This window comes from Vulpes vulpes, chromosome 12 (assembly GCF_048418805.1).
Source record: "Vulpes vulpes isolate BD-2025 chromosome 12, VulVul3, whole genome shotgun sequence".
Lineage (NCBI taxonomy): Eukaryota > Metazoa > Chordata > Mammalia > Carnivora > Canidae > Vulpes > Vulpes vulpes.
The window spans coordinates 81,707,631-81,730,205 of NC_132791.1; the positions used below are offsets into that span (position 1 = coordinate 81,707,631).

General features: G+C 37.0%; 1 protein-coding gene across 11 annotated transcripts in view; it reads right to left on the reverse strand.

Moving 5' to 3' along the window:
• CDKAL1 (CDKAL1 threonylcarbamoyladenosine tRNA methylthiotransferase) overlaps positions 1-22,575 on the reverse strand; it is a 641,987-nt gene that overhangs the window by 239,888 nt on the left and 379,524 nt on the right. For all 11 annotated transcript variants that reach the window (XM_072729035.1, XM_025999312.2, XM_025999311.2 and 8 more), the window contains one exon: positions 9,167-9,333. In XM_072729035.1, coding sequence (XP_072585136.1) covers positions 9,167-9,333 — 167 coding nt within the window. The remainder of the gene's footprint in view (positions 1-9,166; positions 9,334-22,575) is intronic.

The window sequence follows — 22,575 nt, forward strand, 5'->3', positions numbered from 1 at the left end:
GCCACCTTCAGCCCAGGGCCTGAGTCTCTCTCTCTCTCTCTCTCTGTGTCTCTCATGAATAAATAAAAAAAAATTTTTTTTAAAAAGAAGATTAATCCCTGAAGTTTCAACTGATCAGAATGTAGGCTGATATTCCATGACACTAAATAGTAAGAATTTATATAAAGCTTGCTTTCTAGATATATTTTAACATGTAGTTATGAATGAATTATATTAGAGACAGACTTAGCCATAGTATTTTTCTGTAATCAAATGTTTATGTGTAGCAAACTTTTCAGTGATTTTTAAAAAACACACAAAAATACATGCTATAAAAAAACAATATATTTTCCCCCTAAATTAATGAATAATTAATTCAAAATTTCTTTCAACATCACAGTTTGAATTTCTCTGGCCCACATGAGGCATCTCAGATACTGAAAAGATTTCTTACACATGGGCTATTCATGCCCATTTAATCTATTTGACAGTTTTGCTACACGACATGCAAATAAAGGAGTGATTAACAATAATCATAAAAACCCTTATGCTTCTAATCTAGGGCACAATCATTATTTACTGTTAAATGGCATTACAGAATTTGGGACTTAAATTTTGAAAGCTTAACATGCCGATTATTATTGTAGCATGCAAAGGAAGACGTGGGGAAAAAAAAACCAATACATTCTGGACCTAGAAGTGACAAACAATTTAGTAGATTAGACACAAATGAAAGCAAACTAAGATACTGCACTTTACTTTCTGAAAAATATGCAGAATGTCACTCTACTATTCTATGAACCATTAACTTCATTACCAACCTTTCTGTTCTACACCATGAATCATCTGAAAATTCCATTACCCACCTGATATAAAATATGAGGATTTCATTTTACTAAGTGCTGAATTAGCAAGTGCCTAAGGTAGCCTTTCATAGGCTATCAGAGCAAAGAAATCAATAGAGAAATGATCCTAGAATCAAAAGGAAAGTATAAAGGAATGACCGTTGATTGCCTCATGTGTTAGCTGCTCTCTGTGCTTTATGAAGGTAAGTCAAAGGCAGCTTTTCTCAATGGTTTGAGCATAAGTGACTTCCTAAATTAATGAGGAAGATAAAGCACATAGCTGGTGTATTGTGGAGTTTGAGCTATACTAATTTTGACAGGTGACATGGAAGCCTTCTTAGCTACTCCTGTGAAATTAAGGATTCAGAGGAATGGCAATGTGAAATGCCTTTTAAGATGCAAATTAAACCACATACATATCTAATGTCCTCCTTTATAAACAGAAATATACATGGGAATACTAAAAGATGGAACAGGAACATTTGTATGCCACAATTGAAATATGTAAATTTCCAGGCTTCCTAAGTATTCTAGAAAGTATTTCATATGTATAATCTCCATGATATATAATTCTTGATATAGCTAATATACTATATTACATGTTATATATATTAGGAATTTATCTAATTATATAATTTCTAATACATATGTTCACATATAGATTATATTTTTTAAAGTATTTTGTTTTGTTAAAAGAGATCTATACAGAGAGACATGGTTCCATATATTTGACCATGGTGTCAGTTTCTTTACAGAGCATATGTTGAGGCCTTTTCACTTATCATCTTGATACATGTTTTATCCCTACACACTTTTCCTCTCAGGAAATATCCTCTTTATTCTCAAAAGAATAGCTATCCATATGTCATCAGATTTCATGAGCAATATTCAGAATTTTAGGTCAATGACAAGGGGGAAAATGATATTAGAGACCGAGAGAAATACAGACAGCTTTTACTACAAAGTACATTGAAGCATCTTATGGTAACCAAAAATGATTTGATGATTTATATTCCCACACTGGGTCTAGACTCCCACCTATGCTATCTGGTAATTCAGAAATGGGAACTGAGAATAGCAGTGAAGCCCACAGTATAGGTCTCTATAAATTATTGATGACCATATAAATAGAATTTTTAAACAATGCATTTTCCATTGTGCATCCCAGGAAGACAGAGGTAACCAGTCTTTTCAACATGTGGAACATTCATCCACAAAATAGCTCATTTTCCCCTGAAAATTTGGGACAATAAGCATAAATAAAATTCCTGACAGATTAAAAAAAAATTCCTGACAGAACCTTTTGAGTCTCTTGGCTGTGAGAGCAGCAAAAGAGAGTCATTTCTTGAGATCACATCTATCTGTTTCTGAGTTCATTTATTTTCTGGGTTCTTGGGTCTGCATGGAATCACGAGGCTTCGTCACCCAGACGGGATATGACAAACAGACTGCAGTAAGAAGCAATAAGCTATGGAGATTTTTCGAGAAAAGTTTAGGCTTCTTGCACGGGGCTCAGAGGCTGGAACCTGACAGAGAGGAACAAATGAGGAGCACAGGAATGAAGGGGCAGAGATGGAAGGGTCTGAGCGGGCTCTATTGAAGCTTTGCTGATGCGCACATGCCCATCCAAGGCACAGAACTGTAACGTGGGTTGGAGCCTTTGATCATGCTTATGTGGAGGAACATTTTCATTTCATCTTTCATCACAAGTAGTCAAGTCATTTCACAGAGCTGAGGCCTCCCCTCCATCCTTCCTTTCCTTTCCCTTCCAAAAGGGCTGCTCCCAGCACTCAGTGTTAGGCTCCCAGGAAAGTCTGAGAAACTTGTTTTATGGAGGCTTCAGCCTTTTAGTATTTGATGCCTGTTCTCTTCCCCTAGATTTTCAAGTAGGCACAAACTTTGGCTTCCAGTTTCAGAGGTGTTGGGGATCTCTTGAAATTCACAAATGCCAGGTTAAGAATGAAGTGCTGATGGTTATAATTGGCCAGAAAAATGGGTTCCACAGTCAGATCAAATCATACACTGATGTCCCAAAGCTAAATATGGATGGCAGAAATAGAAAATTTATCCTTTTCACTTCTTGCTCAAAATAAATAATCTAGCATGTCCTTCCATTTATTAAAAAGGGGAAACATTTTGGATACAACAGCACAAAGTCCATTTACATATTTTTTTATTATTCTGAAAAGTATAAGCCTTACAGAAAAACAATTTTAAAGGCCCCCATGGGAATTATCGACTTTAGTTTGGAAATTCTATATTGCTTTGATGAAACAGAAGTATAGCAAGCATTGAATTTGCTATTATTTTGAAACTATAAGGCAGTTTTTAAGTCTGCCAAGCCAAACATATTATTAATGCTCATAAATTACTATGTGACATATTTATTGTCTTTTACCAGATAAATTAATTTTGATAAGTATGTAATTACGTTAGAATATAAGATCATTTAAGTGGAAGTAAATATACAATAATCAAGGGTAGCGGAGAACTGATTTGTTAGTCATTATAAGATTTCTCAACTAAAAGCTGATGCAACATTTTAAGTATCACTATTTATGATCAATCTCAGATCATATAACAAAATACACTAAATGTAAATCTTGTAAAAAACTATACATTTTAACTGAACTGAAATAAAATGTAGTATAATATCAATGTGAATAGTATTTTTAGTGATATTTTACAGAGTAATATAAATTAATTGAAAAACAAGTAGTTTGATCTGTTTATAACTTTGAATATAGGTAAGTCCTTAATACCAAGCATTTGCTCTCCAGATTAATCAACTTGCCCTCTCTGGACCAGCCTGTAAGTAATGTACTAAAATTCTGATACAATTTTAAGACCTGCAGGAATCTTAAGGGAGATAACAGTTATTTTAAATTATTCATAACACAGGGAGAACCAGAATAGCTTAGATAAATAAAATCCATAGATACATCCTATATCCCCTACTGGTCAACAGCTTTAATATCTTTTCCTTACCAGCCAACCCATAAAATGAAAAACAAGACAAATTGCCCGATTTTAATTTCTCCTCCTTGACCATCTACTGCTGACTTCTCAGATGGGAGATTATTAAAAAAATAAAGCAAAACAACAACAACAACAAAACACTGAAAGCTAAGGAGCAAGAAGGAGAAGAAAGAAGCTAAGGGCCTAGATCTAATCTATAAGTTAAGTAATCATGCAGGGAGCTCATTTACTCCAGGTAGTTCTAAAGATACTATCTATTATTATATTTCAGCAGGGGAAATAAATAAAATGCATCCCTTGGATGGATTTTCCCTCAACATCTAGTACCCTCTCACAGAAATGTGACTCATAAGTAAGAAATACACATGACAGTCATCCACAAAGTTTTCCAAAACTAGATGCTCAGGACAGATAGGAAGATTCTTCAACATATGTAAGACATGCAGTAAAGGAACAGCTAAACTTTGGAGCTATCAAATCATCCTGTAATATTCATTAAGTGCATGTTATCACAGGCACTGAAATATAAAGGTGTGACCAAGACAGTCTCTCCCTAAAGACGGTAACAGTTTTGTTGGATTTACATGTAAATAAGTAAAGACAAAGCACCAGGACGAGTGCCCACAGAGATATGTTGCACAGAATCTGACAAAGCATGGAGGGAATCTGGGAAGCATTAGGGAAGGCACTGTGAAACATTCAGTACAGGATAAAGCTTTGTAGAGTCAGACAAGATAAGAAACCAGTCCAGCTGCTAGCAGGTTCTACAATGTGGCTTCTGAACCAATAAAAGGAGTTAGCTTTTTTTTATATGTTTGTTTTATTTTTTATTTCTTTTTACATTTTTAAAATTTAAATTCAATTTGCCAACATATAGCATAGCACCCAGTGCTCATCCCATCAAGTGCAGGTAGCTTATTTTAAGAAGGAAAAGAGATAATGTATGGAAAGCAATCAGTGTGGTTTCTTGAAAATAATGAGCACTCAATACATTGTACTGATATTATTATTTATACAGTCTTGAGAAAAGGTATCAGCAATTTCTGGTGCCTGAGGAGTGGGAGCCACTGTATCACTGCCACTGGCTTCGAGATGCCCTGTGGGGTTCACATGTATTATGTTGTCTGAGTTCATACCTTAGTTGTGAGTTGCCTACACCAAGCTGGAGAGCAACACCAAGCAGTGTGGTTCAGGAGTGATCCAGGTCACAAGCCACACTGCAGTCTGTAAGGTTGGAGTTCACTCGAGAGGAACATACCAGGGTTTCTGCCTTAGTAATATCAACAGGAGACCAAGCACAGAGCAAAAATCTCTCTTATCTGCCATAATAGGGCAATATATCCTTCAACACATGTGGTAGCAGATAATAGTACATCTGATTAACTCGTTATTACCAATGGTTATTGCGTAGTAAGAATGGAAGGAGAAAAAGAGTAAAAACTGAAGGAGTATGAAACACGCAGCATACCCAGGAGGCACCACAGGGTACTCAGGGACGAGAACATAGCGGTGCACTGGACGAAGGCCTCTTCAGGCCGCTGTACGCCAAGCTAAAGAATGTGAATTCTTCCTGTGGGTAATGGACAGATGCTGAGGTCTTCAAGGTGAGCTGGGCTGTATCTATTGTTTTGACCTTATGTCCATATTTAATAAGTATTACATAAGGTTATACTTATGTTTCTGCAATTCTAGGGTGCTTTTCCAAGATACATGTATGTAAGTATGAATATTTGAGATTTCTTTGTCAGCGGTATCATCATTTAAAATGAATCTTAAATTATTTTTTTAAGGCAGCAATATGTTAAAATTAGGGTTTGTAGATGTTCCAAACAACATTTGACTACTTGCCTGACTGTTAAAGATTAAGAATTCTCCCCACCCCTTTTATTCACTACACATTTAATCAAGGTCTACTATATAAAGTGCCACACATAATGTTAGACTCTTTTTTTAAAGTAGGCTCTATGCCCAGTGTGGGGCTTGAACTCATGACCCCGAGATCAGGAATCACATACTCCATTGACTGAGCCAGCCAGGTGCCCCTAGACTCTTGATAAAACCTTAAAAGTGCATCCTATGTTAATTGAAATATGCATCTTCTGTTCCTATGGAGATTTAATAAAATGTAATATCAATGGATCTATTTTTCCACATGGTATTTTTAAATATGACAGATACTCTGAAATTTCCCTTTAAATGGTTTCCCCTTTGTTGGACACCTGGGTGGCTCAGTTGGTTAAGTGTCTGACTCTTGATTTTAGCTCAGGTCATGATCTCAGGGTTGCAAGATGGAGCATCATCGTGTCAGACTCCCTGCTGGACATGGGCCTGTTTGAGATTCTTTGTCTCCATCTGTGCTCCCCACTGCTCTGCTCTCTCTCTCTCTCTCTCAAAAAAAAAGAAAAATTCCCCTTTAAACTGTTCAATCAAATACATATAGACATACATGAACAAGGAAGCAAGCAAGCAAGCTGGTAAAAGGATTTTTAAGAAAGATCATGAGCGGTAGGTGAATGTGAAGTAAACAGAACAAAGGGGAAGAGAAAGAGTGCAGTAAAGTGCTCTATAATTAAAGTCTGATGCATGCGGCATCTTCCAGAAACCTAAGAAGGCATGGTCCTATCAATATAATTCTCGAGGAACCCCTCTGTGAGGGTATTAAAGTATCAGAGTAGTTATTTCAAGAGTGGGTGCCTTCTATCCCTACAGTTTTAGAAGACATCACCATCTGTCATTCACTGGTGTTCTTTTTGTTGTTTTGATTTTTTTTCTCCAGTTTTCTTTTTTTCTCGTTGGGGAACTCTCTCCAGCACTCTTTAGATAAATCAGGTAATTTCAGTCAAGTGCCTGAAGCTTAGTGAGAGGAATATGGGGATGTGCAATGTATTGAGGGGTACAGGCTGAGGCTCACTAGGTTTGGGCTCCCTTCCCTAATGTCCTGCTTCCACTGGGGAGCCAGGGGAGCCTCTGCAGCTCAGTTCCCTTTCCTGTGACAAGATGAATGTGTTTGGGGAACACTGTAAGCTCTGGGCTCTTCCACTCAGAGTTGGAAAAGAACTGCCAAGGCCAAGGTGTAAAGGTCTTGCCAAAGCGTCAAAGGAAGACTTTGCAAACTCCTACTGTCTGATGGCACGAGTCTTTTACTTTTGCACACAGCTGTCTGCCTGTTTCATTTGCTCTGTCTTCCTGTGGATTGCCTTCTCCCCTGATGTGGTACAGCAGGACTGGATTGCTCCCCACATATCAAGTGCAGGGGACTGAGTGGCTTTCTTTGGGGCAAACTCTCACCCCTGCAGTTCATTTACTCTGTCATCTTCTGTGGCCTCTTCTGACCAGACTCTTAAGACTTAAAAGTTCACGGTTATTAAGTGGGCTGTATAATTTATTTTTTGAAGAAGGCCCTTCCTTTTTTCATTCTTTATTCTCTCAGTTATGGAACTACCATTGGGTAGGGTCCATCCAGATATGGATAGGATAAGGTCGGCCTTGTAAAAGACCACAGTGGAGGAGGGAAGGCCACCATTACAGATTATCTGATGGCAAGAATTGTTAAAGGATAACATCATGACAGTAAGAACTTGTTATCACTCCAACCACAATCTGAGAACCAAACACCTGGTGTTTTTCCAGGTAAACTGTATAGCTATGTTTAGCAACTTCTGTTGATTTTTAGAAGCTTTCCTGGAGTATCTATTTGGAGGTCAACTACTTTAGATACTGAGCAGTAGGATCTGCGATAAATGTAGCATGCATTTCTGCAACCTTGCAATTAATTGAAGTGCTGAATGTATTCCAAGAGGTACTTTATTCAGTCATCTCAGAGCCTATGATGATTTTCCCCCTTATGTTCACCCCCTACCTTGAGCTGTGCTGATTCTAGCTACTATGGCTTCCTTGATCCTCGCTGAGGTTTTTTCAAACCACGTATCTAGCATATCGCCTGGTGCATACCTTGTGCATTTACTTCAAACGCAGCAAAACTACTAGAGCTCTTAGAATATTTTATTTTTACACTTGCTATTTTCAAGTGTTGGGTCAAAGGATTATGTATAAACAGACATACCTGAAACTTATTTTTAATGGCAAATCTTAACTGTCCCACACTGTCCAAAGTACCAAAGTTAACTCATCAATCATAGATCTTTACTAAAAAGATCTGGCAAGGAATCTGTGAAAACTGAAATTGCTCAATCTCTTCACTGTATATTTATAATTACCAATCAGATTGCTACCAAATCTGTTTTCATAATTTCTAAAATACATCACTGATGGTAGGGAGGCTTTTCTGCCCAACTCCAAGTACAGGCTTCTGATCAAATTAGCAGAAACAATCTTTGCATTGTTGATGATTCATGGGATTTGCACGCTAAATTTTAGCAGCTATACTCACTTTTAGATTTTGGAATTTTTTTTTCCTGCACAAACTGACTACAAAGAACATAACTGATGTTTATACCACTATATAAACTGATGTTTATATCACTTATTTCTATACTTTGCACATGGTTTTCCAACAGCAGTTATCAGATTTCTTATCCATGGCTACAGGTCCAATGTAATTATTTTATTCCTTAAATAGGAGTCATGGATCGCAGCATGCATTTTTTCATTTAAATGGTTGCTCGCCTGTCTGGATTTCTTGCTTATATTCACTGTGGCATGTGTCATCACATCACACTGGTACGTGTGTCTGTTTTTCTTGTTTCATGGTAAGCCCCTTGAGGGGAGGAAGCTGACCTGGGGAAGGGATACAAATAAGACTAGGCATCTCCCATCGCCACAACCCCTTTGTTTTCACAGTGACCACAAGAGAATCAAGGAAAAGAATACCAAGTTCTGTCTCTCCAGGATCTCATTTCGCCCCTAACTATCTCAAAAGGGAGGAGGTGTGAAACATCCTCAAATTTGCAGCCCAATATCCTCACCGATAGGGCTAACAGCAGTTCAGTTAACATGCTCACGTATGGTTGCAAAATTAATGCAATGTCTTGGCACACGTGAACTAGACTAGACCAGGGTCCTAAGTGGAGGAATCAAGGCAAATTTATGCAATGGAAGTCTGAGGTGCTGCAAAGAAGAAACAAAGAACTGTGACAAGATGGCAAGTGCTGAAAAATCCAAGCAACATTAATTAATGGAGTGCAAGCAAAAACAAGATGTGCAGACTGACAAAGAAGATGATTTGAAATTCTCCACTAATTCTTGGTAATGTGGGACCACCAAAAATAAATAAATAAATAAATAAATAAATAAATAAATAAATAAAGTTTTAAATATGACCATGTGATGATGCTGAGGCTGCCACATTGTCTGGATTGGTTCACATCTGTGTCAGCAGGGAAATGGGGTGCTTTTTTCCTTACCTCCAGATGCTCTAAAATATAGGGTGGATTTGTCATGCCAAGCCTTAGCATTGCTCCCTCAGGAATCACTTCAACCAGTTTCCACAGCAGTGCAGGGAGATTGGTGCCAATGTCTCTGCCATAAGCCCCTGTGTCTTCACTGGTCAACCATATCTCACAAACACCCTCTGTGAATCAAAGGAGATAATTAACAAATCTGTTGCAGAGCTGTTTCCTTCATCATACAGCTGCTCACTCTTTTTAATGCAGTATTACTCAACACCATTATGCAGGCAGTCTGGGTATTCAATTGCAGAGAAAAAGCAGCTTATCCCATGGTGGCACTGGGTTATTAAGTTCATTTCATGAACACCAGAGAGTTACAACAATGCTGTAAATTATCAGTGCGTCCTATGGAGTGATTAACATTCACAGCCAATCAGTTCAACCATGCTTCCTCCACAGCACTTTGATCAGGACTAAAGCTACAATCCCATCACAATGAATACTGATTTTATGAAGCACCACAAGCCTTGGAACAGTCACTCTGCAGAATAGGGACTATCAGGAGTTAACTCACTAATCAGTCTGTCACCAACCCAAAGAAAAATGTCAAGTGTAGTTAAGGTTAAACTTGCAAATTATTAATTATGAGGCACCCATTTCTCCTGCAGTAACTATTCTAATTTGTTTTCTTTATTCAATTAAGAATAGAGTGTTCTGTACTGCTGCGTTCACAGAAGTCGGTTGCTGTATAAACTAAGTGTTTGTGTCAAAGAACCTGTTTACTGACAGCTTGCATCCTATTTTCCATCAATCAGACTTCAGGAGAATGTATGTATGTTTTGTTGTTATTGCTATAATAAAGAATCCTGACTTCAAATATTATGGCCTGCAATAACATCCTTCCAAAAATCAAAAAGAAATACTTCTGGATAACCTAGTACCATTTAAACTGAATAAAACAGAGTTAGCAAGAGCCACACAGGTTTTCAGAACCTTTCTGAAAGCATATTCGATTAAAGGATTAGCTTATTTTAAAAGGCCAAATGATTCACACAAAGCTAAGACCAACAATCAAACAGCCCTGTGAAATTTGTTCATGCTAAAGTGATTTGTTGCTTCAGCAGAACGTCAGCACACCCGCAAGGCCCACAAAGATGACAGCCTGACCCAAAAGTATACATTTCTAGAAAGAGTCTTCAAATTTTAAATTGTCTTTAGTTGATGGAAGAGAAGAATTTTAAAAATACATTTAAATATTCCTAGCCAAGAGAGACAACAAATAAAACACATGGCTTTTATGTGAATATAAACTTAAAAACTTATAGAAAAGAGAAGCAGGAAAAGTAAGGATCCTCACTCTGATGCATTCCACAGAGGGGGGGAAAATGTACATGAAGTTGAGATTTCCAATAACTATTATTTCCTCTAGAATAAGAGATATATTTACTTTACCAAATACCAGCCAAACCATGTAACAACATGCTTCACTTTACCCTATTTGTCTATCTATCTGAGACCTGCACCTCCTCACACACACCCACACAACACAGAAAATACAAGGATAGAAATAAAATTTTAGTTTTCTGAAATTAAAAAATCAATAACTTAGCAGAGAGAACAGGAGGTATTAAAAAAACCTAGCTCTATTTAAAAAGTTGGAGATGTTTTCAGCATTTGCAAATCAGTAGTGCTATGAATGTATGGGTTTTCCTTACTTAAATTAAAAATGTAGTTCCAGAAACCAATAAACATTTGCTTAGTTTTAATCATTTAATAAAAACTTTTCTTGTCAAAAGAAACAGTCTGCCATGTTCATAGGTTACCTTTGTAGTCTGACAGATGTATAAATATTCTCTGTACATGGAATAAATATTTTTCTATTTTAAAAAGAAGGGTGGCAATTAGTGGTATCATCTTTATTTTAATATTACATATGCCATCAGACACTGGACTCCTACAACTTTTTTTTTTTTTTGGTTTGTTTTTAATCTTATCACAAAATCCATTCCAGGAAAGGAGATGGCTAAGTAACAACATATACAGATTTTAAAACACTCTGAAAGAGGTTATAAAAACAGGACATTATCCATGATTTTCCAGTTACTGGCACTTGAGCAACACAATATGAATATTTTAAAATGAACAGAATAATTTTAATTTATAATTTTTCCATCCAAATGGTTCCATGTTACGCCTTATGTAGAGAGAACGAGTTCCTGGAACAGTGCCTTGCTGTTGCTAGATGAATATAGAAAGGGGAAAAAAATCACTATGAATAGGAATGGAAATAACATCCATGCAGAAAACAGCAGCCAGCTCTTAAAGCTGCATAGGTGGGGACCAATAGCCCCCTGGTGGGCTGAAACTTCAAATTAAATCACATAAAGAGGAAGCAGCTGTAACACTAAATCAGCAACAACAGGAATAATGGTCTTGATGTCTCCAAGATCAAGGCCGCTAAAATGCTCTGTATAATAGCAACCTGGCTTAAAACACAATGAAATGAGAGAATATGCGCAAAATGTGAAAATCCCTGGACTTTCGGAGAATTGTGCCTTGCCAGTTCAATCCAGAATTTGTCAAAGCTGATGATGCTCTTCATCAACGTGAGAAAGTCAGATTTTTGCAGCGTTCTATTTCCAGAATTCTACTGAGTTCTGAGCCTTCCAATCGTCAGGATAGAGAAGGCCATTTCCTAATAAAGGTGAAGCTAAACGCAGAAACCCTGTCCTGACATCCTTTTCTCCGGGAAGTCTTGTGATTATTGGCTGTGCAAGCAGTTCCTTTCAGGTCAGCTTGCATATGAATTCACGAGGGAAAGTGAATGCTCCAGTCTGTGATCACTAATGGAGACCCGAGCACGCTTCTAGCTGCACACTTAATTGGCGATACTTATGGACAGAAGGGTTTGCCTAAACAGCTTCATTCCTTAAGGACTTCAGTTATGAGCTATATTCCTTCGCACATTCATTTCTTTATTGGTCTATCAAATATTTATTAAGCCCCTACCTACTATGTGCCCTGCATCAATTCCAGCTCATGACAGACATGGATTCATCATTAAGCTTCTGGGAGCTAACTCTGGCTGTCATCCAGGCACTGGCATGGGGGACATTAGCAGACAGCCTGGGAACTGCACAGACGTCCCTAACAGGAGTGGCAGAGGCAGAGGGGGTGGGTACTGGGGAACACAACCTTGGAAACCAGAATGAGAGTCAGGAGAGTGGGGTTGGCTCCAAGTAAGGATGATGTCAGCCAACATGAGATAGGCCCAGTCTGCACTCTAACGTGGACGTTGATGAAAATGTGTAAAGGAAAACAAATGCACGTAAGAGACGCCAGCAGGAAGAGTGGAGATAAGAGGAGTGAATGCCCAGTAAAAACTCCCAGGGCTGCAAAAAAAATGGGAGGCAGAAATTAGTTTTTTATAAGCATTTGAGGAGAGATTTTTACTTTTTCCTATGACTGTTCATCCAACTGAGTTTTTGTTCGTGTTCCTGAAATTGTTCCGGTTGCCTTTCCTAATGAGCATTAGGTTCATCAGATCATCTCTCATCCTTTTGCTGTTATTCGTTCCGGTGAAAAGAAGAACAAACACTAGAAAGAAATGAAATGCACCTTGCCAGGGAAAAATCCTTTGAAAAGTTTGGTTATTAGACCCCATTACCATTTTATCCAAGTAATTATGGATCAGCCTAAAGCTGAAACACACAGTGTTTTTCTCCCTGAAACAGAACCACATCCACAGCTGGATTCAGATCTCTGCTCCATAGTAATCTGAGATGACAGAGGACAGAAAAAGGAGAAGACATAAAAGGTTAACAATAAAAGAAAGATAATATCCTCAAATAAAAGAGTCCCACAACAAAGAAAATCCTTTTTGAAAAATCAAACTTTGCCAAAACTCAATTTCAAAAGATCATGACTCACTGTAACTTGTCCTATGTGGGGGCTTCACTGTAATAAACGGAGCATGTGGGTGAAAACTGACTTCAGCTAATCAGAGAAGGGATTTTTTCTTTTTCCCCTCCAGCAGACTTGCTTTTTACCATTTGGAAAATTTCTACCATACTAAGGTGTTTCACTGATTCCACTGGGAGTAGAGTCTCTAGAAGTGAGGATTACAAAAACAGGGAAACTGTAAACAATGATTATATGGGATCGGAAGTTAAGGAGCACCAGACAGCCAGAAAATCTTTATCTGTGACATAGAATTAAAAAAAAAAAAGGCACCTCAAAATCTGCTAGGTCTTTCTTCCTCAGAACATGCTTATTCTCCTTCTCCTGCTGTCTTGTTTCCCCATAATTAGCCTTGTCTTTCCTTCCTTCTCTGGGGCCCATCCCCTCTTCCTTCCCCAATTCTGGCATTCAATCTCCATTTCCCTCAAAGGCCAATAAGGAATATGAATTAAACATGCATTATATTGTATTTATTTAATATGCATTCAATTCTCTGCTTTTCATTCCTGATGCTCTCTTTTAAGGGTGACAAGGGAATATTAATTAGATTTTTATGGGTTCTTTTTTCTTAAAAAAAAACTTAGAAAATTCATAAATAAATATGACCCTCTGATTAGGCATTTGAAGAGTCATAGAAACTTCTTCAATGGTGATGTTTTTAAGTAATAATATACATAGCTCTCCATCTAATTAGTCTATCCACTTAATAGTGAATTAGACAATGTAACTTCTTTGGGCCCTTCTAATCCTATCATTGGATGCTCAAGAGTTTTATAAAAAAATTTTTCCATTTAAAAAAAACCTGAAATGACAGTATTATTAAGGATACCATCATAACAGGACCAACCACGGCTATTCTTCATAGAATAATGATATGCACCACTAATAAAGACCCAATTAATAGGCCACCATCAAAGATAAGTATTAATTACCTAATTCTTCAACTATATCATTGTTTATACTACTTTTGGGAGCTAACAACAGTTAACAGAGACATGAAGGTGTTTTTTTTTCTTTTTACTTTGAACAATGTTTCATTTACAAAAAAGTTTCCAGTGTTGTACACCTAATGCCCATACTTTCTTCACTCAGACTCCCCAACAAAATTTTGCCACATTTGTGAGCTCTCTCTCTTTCCCCACCCTTTTGCGTGCTCTCTCTCCAAATGGACAAACACATATGATTGTTTTTTTTTTATTTGTTTGGTTTTTCCTTGAAAATTAGTTGCAGACAATGTGGCACTTCAGATCTGAATACGTCAGCATGTACCTTTTAAGACCAAGAACATTCTCCCTCATAATCACAACACTACTCTTGGCAAAAAGCCAACATTGGACAACACTCTCACTGTATTCCAGTTCCAGTTCAAGGATCCCCCAGTGACAACGGGACCCAATGCAGCACCCCCATCCCTGGGTTGGACATGCCTGTGTCCACACAACACATCAGTGTGACATCTCCACTGACTATGGCTATAGCCCTGCATGAAGGACTTGGGAGCTAGATGCCGTGGGATCACCATGGCCCTTGCTGCTGTTTTGTACTCTACACTTGGGTTTTCAATTAAGCTTAATGGCTTTTTCAAAACATGATTTGAGGGCAGCCCGGGTGGCTCAGTGGTTTAGCGCCTGCCTTCAGCCCAGGGCGTGTTCTTGGAGACCCAGGGTCGAGTCCCGAGTCCCACGTTGGGCTCCCAGCACGGAGCCTGCTTCTCCCTCTGCCTGCGTCTCTGCCTGTCTCTCTCTCTCTCTGCGTTTCTCATGAATAAATAAATAAAATCTTAAAAAAAAAAAAAAAAGAATGGCTTGAAGATCTAGTTTTCTAGACCTTTTACAGTGTACAGTATTTTACATAACTGAGCTATATTAAAAGCTTGTTCATTAAAAAAAAACTGAATTACTTGTATTTCTTTGTACAAGTCCTGCATCTCAGGCCTCTGTGCTTTAGCATATGCTGTTCCCTCTTTCTAAAATGTCTTCCACTCATCTTTGCATAATGAATATAATCTTATGGGAAATTTTCTTGACCACCCAAACTAATTCAGATGTTCTCCTGTGCTCCCAAGCATCTTGTGAAAAATTTTGTATCACAGTGCATTATACTTAGTGGTTTGTTTCTTTCCTCTGATAGGATGTAAGCATTGACCGGCAGAGGTGCCTGACAAAACCTTGCTAATATATATATGCCTACGACCTACTACATTGCATATAGCACATAGGAAACACTCAATAAATTCTGGTTCCATCTACATACATAGTACATGTGCACAGGAGTACACTAGGTTCTGTATTAGGCAGTGAGGAAATACCAAATTAAATTTCCTTTAGACAATATGGAAATGCAGCTTGAATGTGGCCAAGTGTGTTGCATGGCCTCTTAAACTCTACAGAAGATTAGTTGTCTTGCCTATTATCTATAGTGATAGCTGGACAGCACAGCAAGTGAATACAAACTGTTTTCGTTTTTTTTGTTTTTTGTTTTTTTTTTTACTTAAAAGTACGATTTTCCACTTACAGGTAAGTTCAGATAGATCAATTATCCATGAAACAATTAAACTTTAAAATTACCTTTTTTTTTGCTTTAATAGGAAGAGTTAACAGAGTATTCGCAGTGCTACACAGAAAAGAAGTTGTTGACATAAATTGTGTTGTCACTAAGCAAAAGCAACCTGTTTATTTCTTTTGAAAGGTCATAATCAGAAAGAATACTGTTTATTTTCATACTCCTACAAGAATCTGGAAATAATGGAAAGTTAAAAACAAACTAAACACCACAAAAGGATGACACACTTACGGAAAACCACGCATCTGACTCCCCAGCCTCCAAAATCAGCAATAAGCCTCAATGAGGCAGATTAAGTTTATCCTCTTAATCCTATAAAATCCATAAAACAGTGTGTTTTATCCCATATATGGGCTTTTCTAATACTCCTAGAGAGGATACAGACATCAGTGTCGATGAATGGTATTTTAGAGGGATACAAGGAGAGAGGTTATATATGGTCTTTAAAACACCAAGATGTCCCAACAACACAGATATAAAAGGAAGTAGGAAGAGGAAAAGGAGAACATGATGCCTACAACACAGTATCTTGTGCTCAGAAAGGAATTAGTATCAAATGATAGTGGTGAAAAAAAAAATGATAGTGGTGATGGGTAAAAATTCCTCTAGATTCCAAGACCTAGTTAAAGAATGGGTTAGAGTGTGAAGCAAACCATTTTGCATTATTTGGGTGAATGAATCCACAGAACAAAGGACAAACAGAACTTAAATTTTACTTATTTATTTATTTCTTAAAAGATTTATTTATTTATTCATGAGAAACACACACATAGAGTGAGGCAGAAACCAGCAGAGGGAAAAGCAGGCTCCCTACAGGGAGTCCAATGCGGGACTTGATGCCAGATCCCAGGATTGAGCCCTGAGCCGAAGGGAGACGCTCAACTGCTGAGCCACCCAGGCGTCCCCACAACTTAAATTTTAAAAGGACAGAATATTTTTATGACTGATATTTTATGGTCCTAAAGGTCTTTCTCAAATGTGAACTCCACCACAGACCTGAAATTCTGTAGTTCACGTATACGGTCAAACAGGACCTGAAATTCTGGAGTTATCTTTGGGGAAATTGGACTTTGTATATCAAACTTATAAATAAGTAATTTCAGGTACTTAAACAGCAGATATAGCTTTCTATTTTCTATCACATTCTTATATTCATTTTGGAGGTATACTAGGTTGATAGTTTAGATGTCCTAATACAAATAAAGCACTGCCCATTCATTTATTCATTGCTCAATCTTCATCTAGCAAGTATTTGTTAAGTAGTATAATGTGCTGGACATTGTATAAGATCTTGTTTTTTTAAAAAATATTTTATTTATTTATTCATGACAGATGTACAGAAAGCAGCAGAGACAAACGCAGAGGGAGGCAGGCTCCCTGTGGGGAGTCCTTGATCCCAAGACCCCAGGATCATGACCTGGGCCGAAGGTAGATGCTCAACCACTGAGCCACCCAGGTGCCCAACTGTGTAAGATCTTAATGAAATTTGTTCACATGAGAGATACAATAAAATAAAAGATGAATAATATATTATCAGGTATAAGTAAGTGCTCTAAAATGTTTAAAAGTAGGATAAAGAATGAGTGATAAAGTGGTTGGGTCGGGACGCTGTTGTTTTTGACAAGAAGTAGTCGAGGAAGACTTAGGATGACATGAAACCTGAATGAACCAAGGCAGTAAGTACACCATGTGCATTCAGCTGAAGGAAGAATGCTTGCAGCAGAGGGAATATAAGATCCAGCATCAGCATGTTTATTCTTCCCAAGCAACCACAAGGAGGTCAGTGTGGGTGGGGTGAAGTGGTGGAAGAGAGGTATTTGTGGTGAAAAAGAATTATAAGATGGGAGCCAGTGGTGGTGTAAGTTGTTAAGAGGTTTAAGCTCATAGAGCAGAGCTAAAGGAACAAACATTACATGTTGATAACCTATTCACTGTCATAGGCAATGAATATGCAAGTTGTATATTATACTTGCTAGTGAAAGCTCTCAATAACTCCATGTTTTAAGATATTTTCGTGTTTAAGCTCATGAATATTCGGTGCCATTTCAGAATTCTCAAATTCACTATATTTGGTATATAAGAAGAAACAGGAAAAGGAGTAACAGATAATGTCAATGTCCAGTCTGGCTAAAAGAAATTCTCACTCTTTTTTTGGAGGGAGAATTTATTATAGTGGACCAAAATGCCTGAAATCAGACTCACAAAATTAAATAGAAACAAGTAAAAGGAGTCTGAGACCAGTAACATATTTATGCCATTTGGTTGGTAGCACCCAGAGGGAAAGGAGGTGGTGCCAGTCTTTTATTTCTTCTCTTGTTTTTCTCCCTTCTACAGGGCCTATATATTACTAAGGAGTCCCCAGCTTCTCATTTCACAACATTTAAGTTAACATCCACCAAACAACATTTGCCACAAACTTAGACAGTCTTCAGAGTTTGAACCACTACTACAATTTCAGAAGGAAGGACAAATAATACATAAAATACAATCCTTTCTTACGAGGCAGGAAAAGTAAAGGAAAAATGAATTTTTCCTTCATTAAAAAAAAATAGGCTCACCCTCAAGAATCGATTACCCACACACCAAGTAATTATACTGATAAATAGCATAATTCAGGTCAGTTTGGCTCTTTTTAGCTACTACACTTTGGCAACTGACCAAAAAGTGGGTTAAAATATTCTTGTGTTTAAATGTGTCCTTTCTAGGTTTGATGTAATTGAAATCTGATTTTTTTTTTTCCTGTTGAATAAAAAGTAAAAAAAGGGGTAGGGGTGGGGTGGTGATCACTGTTCCTATATAATAAAAGAATAAGGTCCAACTCTAAAAAAAATTTTAAACATTTGGAAGTTCTACAGACATGCTGGTAGTTTTGTGCCTTAAGGAAAAAAGAACCATCAGAATAGGAAGGTCTGATAGATACCCCACATATCAAAGATTTAAAATGATCAGCTACCTCTTCAATTTAGAATTTCTATTAAGAAAGCACTACAAACATTTAATAAATGGTGATTTTATCATCTATTATAGTAAAATAACATATATATCAATAACCATCTCTATAACTTGACCAAGCTTTGTTAGTCAAAATTATTTCTACCAATGGGTATTTCAGTGGAGGAATGTATAATACCTGGTATAAATTGTGGACTCTGGTCATCCTGATGACAACACAAAATTTTTTATTAAAAGGAAATACAGTGAGGACTATTTCTATATGTGAAGGATTAACTGTTACAGGAACTGCCACAATACTATAAACAGCTAGGAAATTTGATAATGTGTATGAAATAAGAATCATCAGACAAGTAATAACAGGCAGTGCAGGACTGTGATATTTGAAAGAAGCTAACAAGGTGAGTCCTATGATTACCCATCCTATTTCCTGAAGGCATTTTTCTAGGCCCCGGTGCAGAAAAGGGAAAAGCAAATAGAGCCCAATGATCTTGCTAGCTGAAAAGAGACTGAAACTCAGAAAGCTACAGTTGGACACAGGTTTAAATATTACAGATGAAAGAGTTGCACAGAGATGGAGCTCCAAAGATCAGCAGAGGGCTTCCCTGAAGTTAGTGTGTCTGAGTATTATCTGGACATGCACAAGAGGAAACTAAATCCCAAGGCTGGGGAAAGAATCACAGCAAAGCAGTAGGCCACACAAGTACTAGAAGTCATGCAGGACCAAGGATGATTTGTGTTCCTATAAGCCAACAGAAAGATCTTAGAGTACACATCTGACTGGATGGAGTCCTTAAAAGGCTATTTGCCTTAATGTTTGAGAAAAATTTGTGTTAAACTAAAACCTGCTCTAGACCTATACTAACAGACCTTAAAAGAAAGCCTCAAAAGATCAACATAATTTCATGTAACTTAACTCCATGAAAGAACAAAGTCCAAACCCTTTAAAGGAAAACAACAAAATCCAGTGTTTAACAACATGAAATTTAAAATGCCTACCAGGGCAGCCCAGGTGGCTCAGTGGTTTGGTGCTGCCTTCGGCCCGGGCCATGATCCTGGAGACCCAGGATCGGGTCCCACATTGGGCTCCCTGCATGGAGTCTGCTTCTCCCTCTGCCTGCATCTCTGCCCCTCTCTGTGTCTCTCATGAATAAATAAATAATTTTTAAAAAATACAAATAAAATGCCTAGCATCCAAACAAAAATTATCAGGCATGCAGACAGGAAAGGAAACACTGACTATAATCAGGAGAAACACCAATCAATAGGAAAAGAGTCATGAATGACAGAAATGATGAAATTAGCAGATAAGGACACTAAAAAAGCTGTTGTAAATGTGGTCCATGTACTCAGAAAATATGAATATGATGAGAAAAGAAATAGAAGGTATTAGAAAAAGACCCTATTGAAACTTCTAGAGATGAAGTTGAAGACCTAGCGACATAAACTATCCAAAATGAAGCGAGAGAAAGAACAGAGAATAAGAATGAACAGAGCAGAACACCACCAAACCAAATAACACACGCATAATTAGATTCCCTGAAATAATGGCTGAATGATTTCTAAATTTGTGTAAAAGTATAGACCATAAATTCAAGAAGCTCAATCAACTTCAGAAAAATAAAGAGAAGCACACTAGTGTATTATAAACAAATTGCTTTTTTTTAAAAAAGAGTAATGAAGAGAAAAATATAAAAGCTATTGGGAGTGAAGGGGGTGAGGAAGACATGCACAGGCACAGGCACAAATACATGACAATAAAACTTCTTGTCAGCAACTGTGCAAACCAGAATGTGATGGAGAGATAGCCTCAAAACACTGAAAAACTGCCCTAGTATTCTGTGTTTAATGAAAATTTAAAAATACCTATTAGTATGAGGGCAAAATAAAGACTGCAGCCAAATAAAGTTGAGAGAATTCATTGCCACCAGACCATTAGTCTAAAGAGTAAGAAAAAAAATCTTTTTTTTTTTTTAATTTTGTTTATTTATTCATGAGAGACGGGGGGGGGGGGGGGGGGAGAGGGAGAGAGAGAGAGGCAGATACACAGTCGGAGGAAGAGGCAGGTTTCTCACTAAGAGCCTGAAGCAGGACTTGATCCCCAGACCCCAGGATCACAACCTGAGCCAAAGGCAGACGCTCAACCACTGAGCTACCCAGGCACCCAGGAAAAAAAAAAAAAAAGATCTTTAGGCAGAAAAGAAACAATTCCAGATGGAAAGAGAAGCACCGGAACATACACAAAGGAAAGAACAGTACCAGAAACTGGTAAATCTGAGAGTATCCCTAAAAGCTATTTTTCTCACTTTTTATCAGTTCAAGATATATTTGACTGTTTAAAGCAAAAATATATTGTTGAGTCTATATGCAAAAAAAAAAAGAGACAATAATACAAAAAAATGGAAGGAAGAAACAGAAGTATACAATTATTATAAGGCTCTTATGCTCTAAATGAGAGTGTCGTATTATTTAAAGGTTGACTGTGATAAGTTAAATATGTATATTTGAACCCTTGAGCAACCCACAATCAGTCAAAGGTGTATCTTACAGGCATTAGTGGAGATAAAATGGGATCACAATACTCAATCCAGAAGAAGATAGGAAAAGAAGAAAGAAAAATTGATGGGAATTATAATGAACTATTGATGGAATCATGGAAAGATACACACAGGAGGCTTCAATATTATCTTTATTTTTTTAAAAGTCTGAATTGAATATGATAAAATGTTAAAATTTGCTACAGCTAGTAATTTTTTAACTGTCTCAACTTCTAACTAATTATGTTATTTTTCTCTATTTTGGAAATGTTTAATACTTTAAAATGTGAATGACAAGTAATAGGCCCTGTGATTCAATAAATATTAGTAAAGTCCACCTTTCTCTATTTCATAAAACATTTGAAAGAAGCCAAATCAACCAATGAAGTCAAGGCCTTTTAATTTAAGTAGTTCTATAAACATAATTAAGTGCAATGACCTTTATTAAATTCTGCTATGTGAGGCTAATCTAGACAGCTAATATTCAGTATTTAAAAATAGAATGTTAACTCTCCTATAGCCAAAGGGAAAAATGTGAATGCCATTTAAAAATAACTACCACACAGGGGTAAAACAATGTTAATTTCTTACCATCAGTAATTCCACTTTTCAAAGAAAAATAAAATACAGTTGTTTGGTGACACTGAGAACAACAAACCAATAGCTCCAATGACCTCATCGTTTTCCCTTGCCCCAGTTATTCCAATCAGGGCTCTCCAATTTGTATCCAGGTATGATATTAAGACTTTAATAATTCTATACTTGAGAGTGAATTAAGGTCACTTTTTCTCTTCATTATCTATCAACTGGCCACTCACCATAATTCACTAAAAACAAATCCCATTAGATCTTTTCTGTTTTGGATACTATGCCCAGCACAATACATAGTAGGATAATTAATCAATGTATTTGAATAACAAACAAAGATAATTGTAAAAATCATAGTTGTTTAGTTAGAAAATGCAAGACTTTATCAATTTCACTTTATAAACAAAGACTCTGAAGATCAGAAAGATGAAGAGGACTTGCCCAAAGTTATATAATAACTAGTAGCAGAACACGGATAAGAATTAATCTCTTAACTTCCAAGGAAGCAACTCGAATGTAATATTTTTTATGCCAATTAAGTGACTGAAAGACAACCTCTATACAACTTTGACTATAATTATGGCAACGTGACAAGTACCAACTAAAAATCTCAAAAGAAAGAAAGCTTTGTAGCATTAGAAATAAGAAATGACTGAAGAAAACCGAAACAATGCATAAATAACATAATGAGATGCATTAAGAGTATAAGCCTGCACTATCTACTATGGTAGCCATCAGCCAACTATGGCTATCGAGAGCTCAAAATATAATTAGTCCAGACTGACCCTTGCTGTATGTATACAAATGCTGAAGATTCTGTGAAAA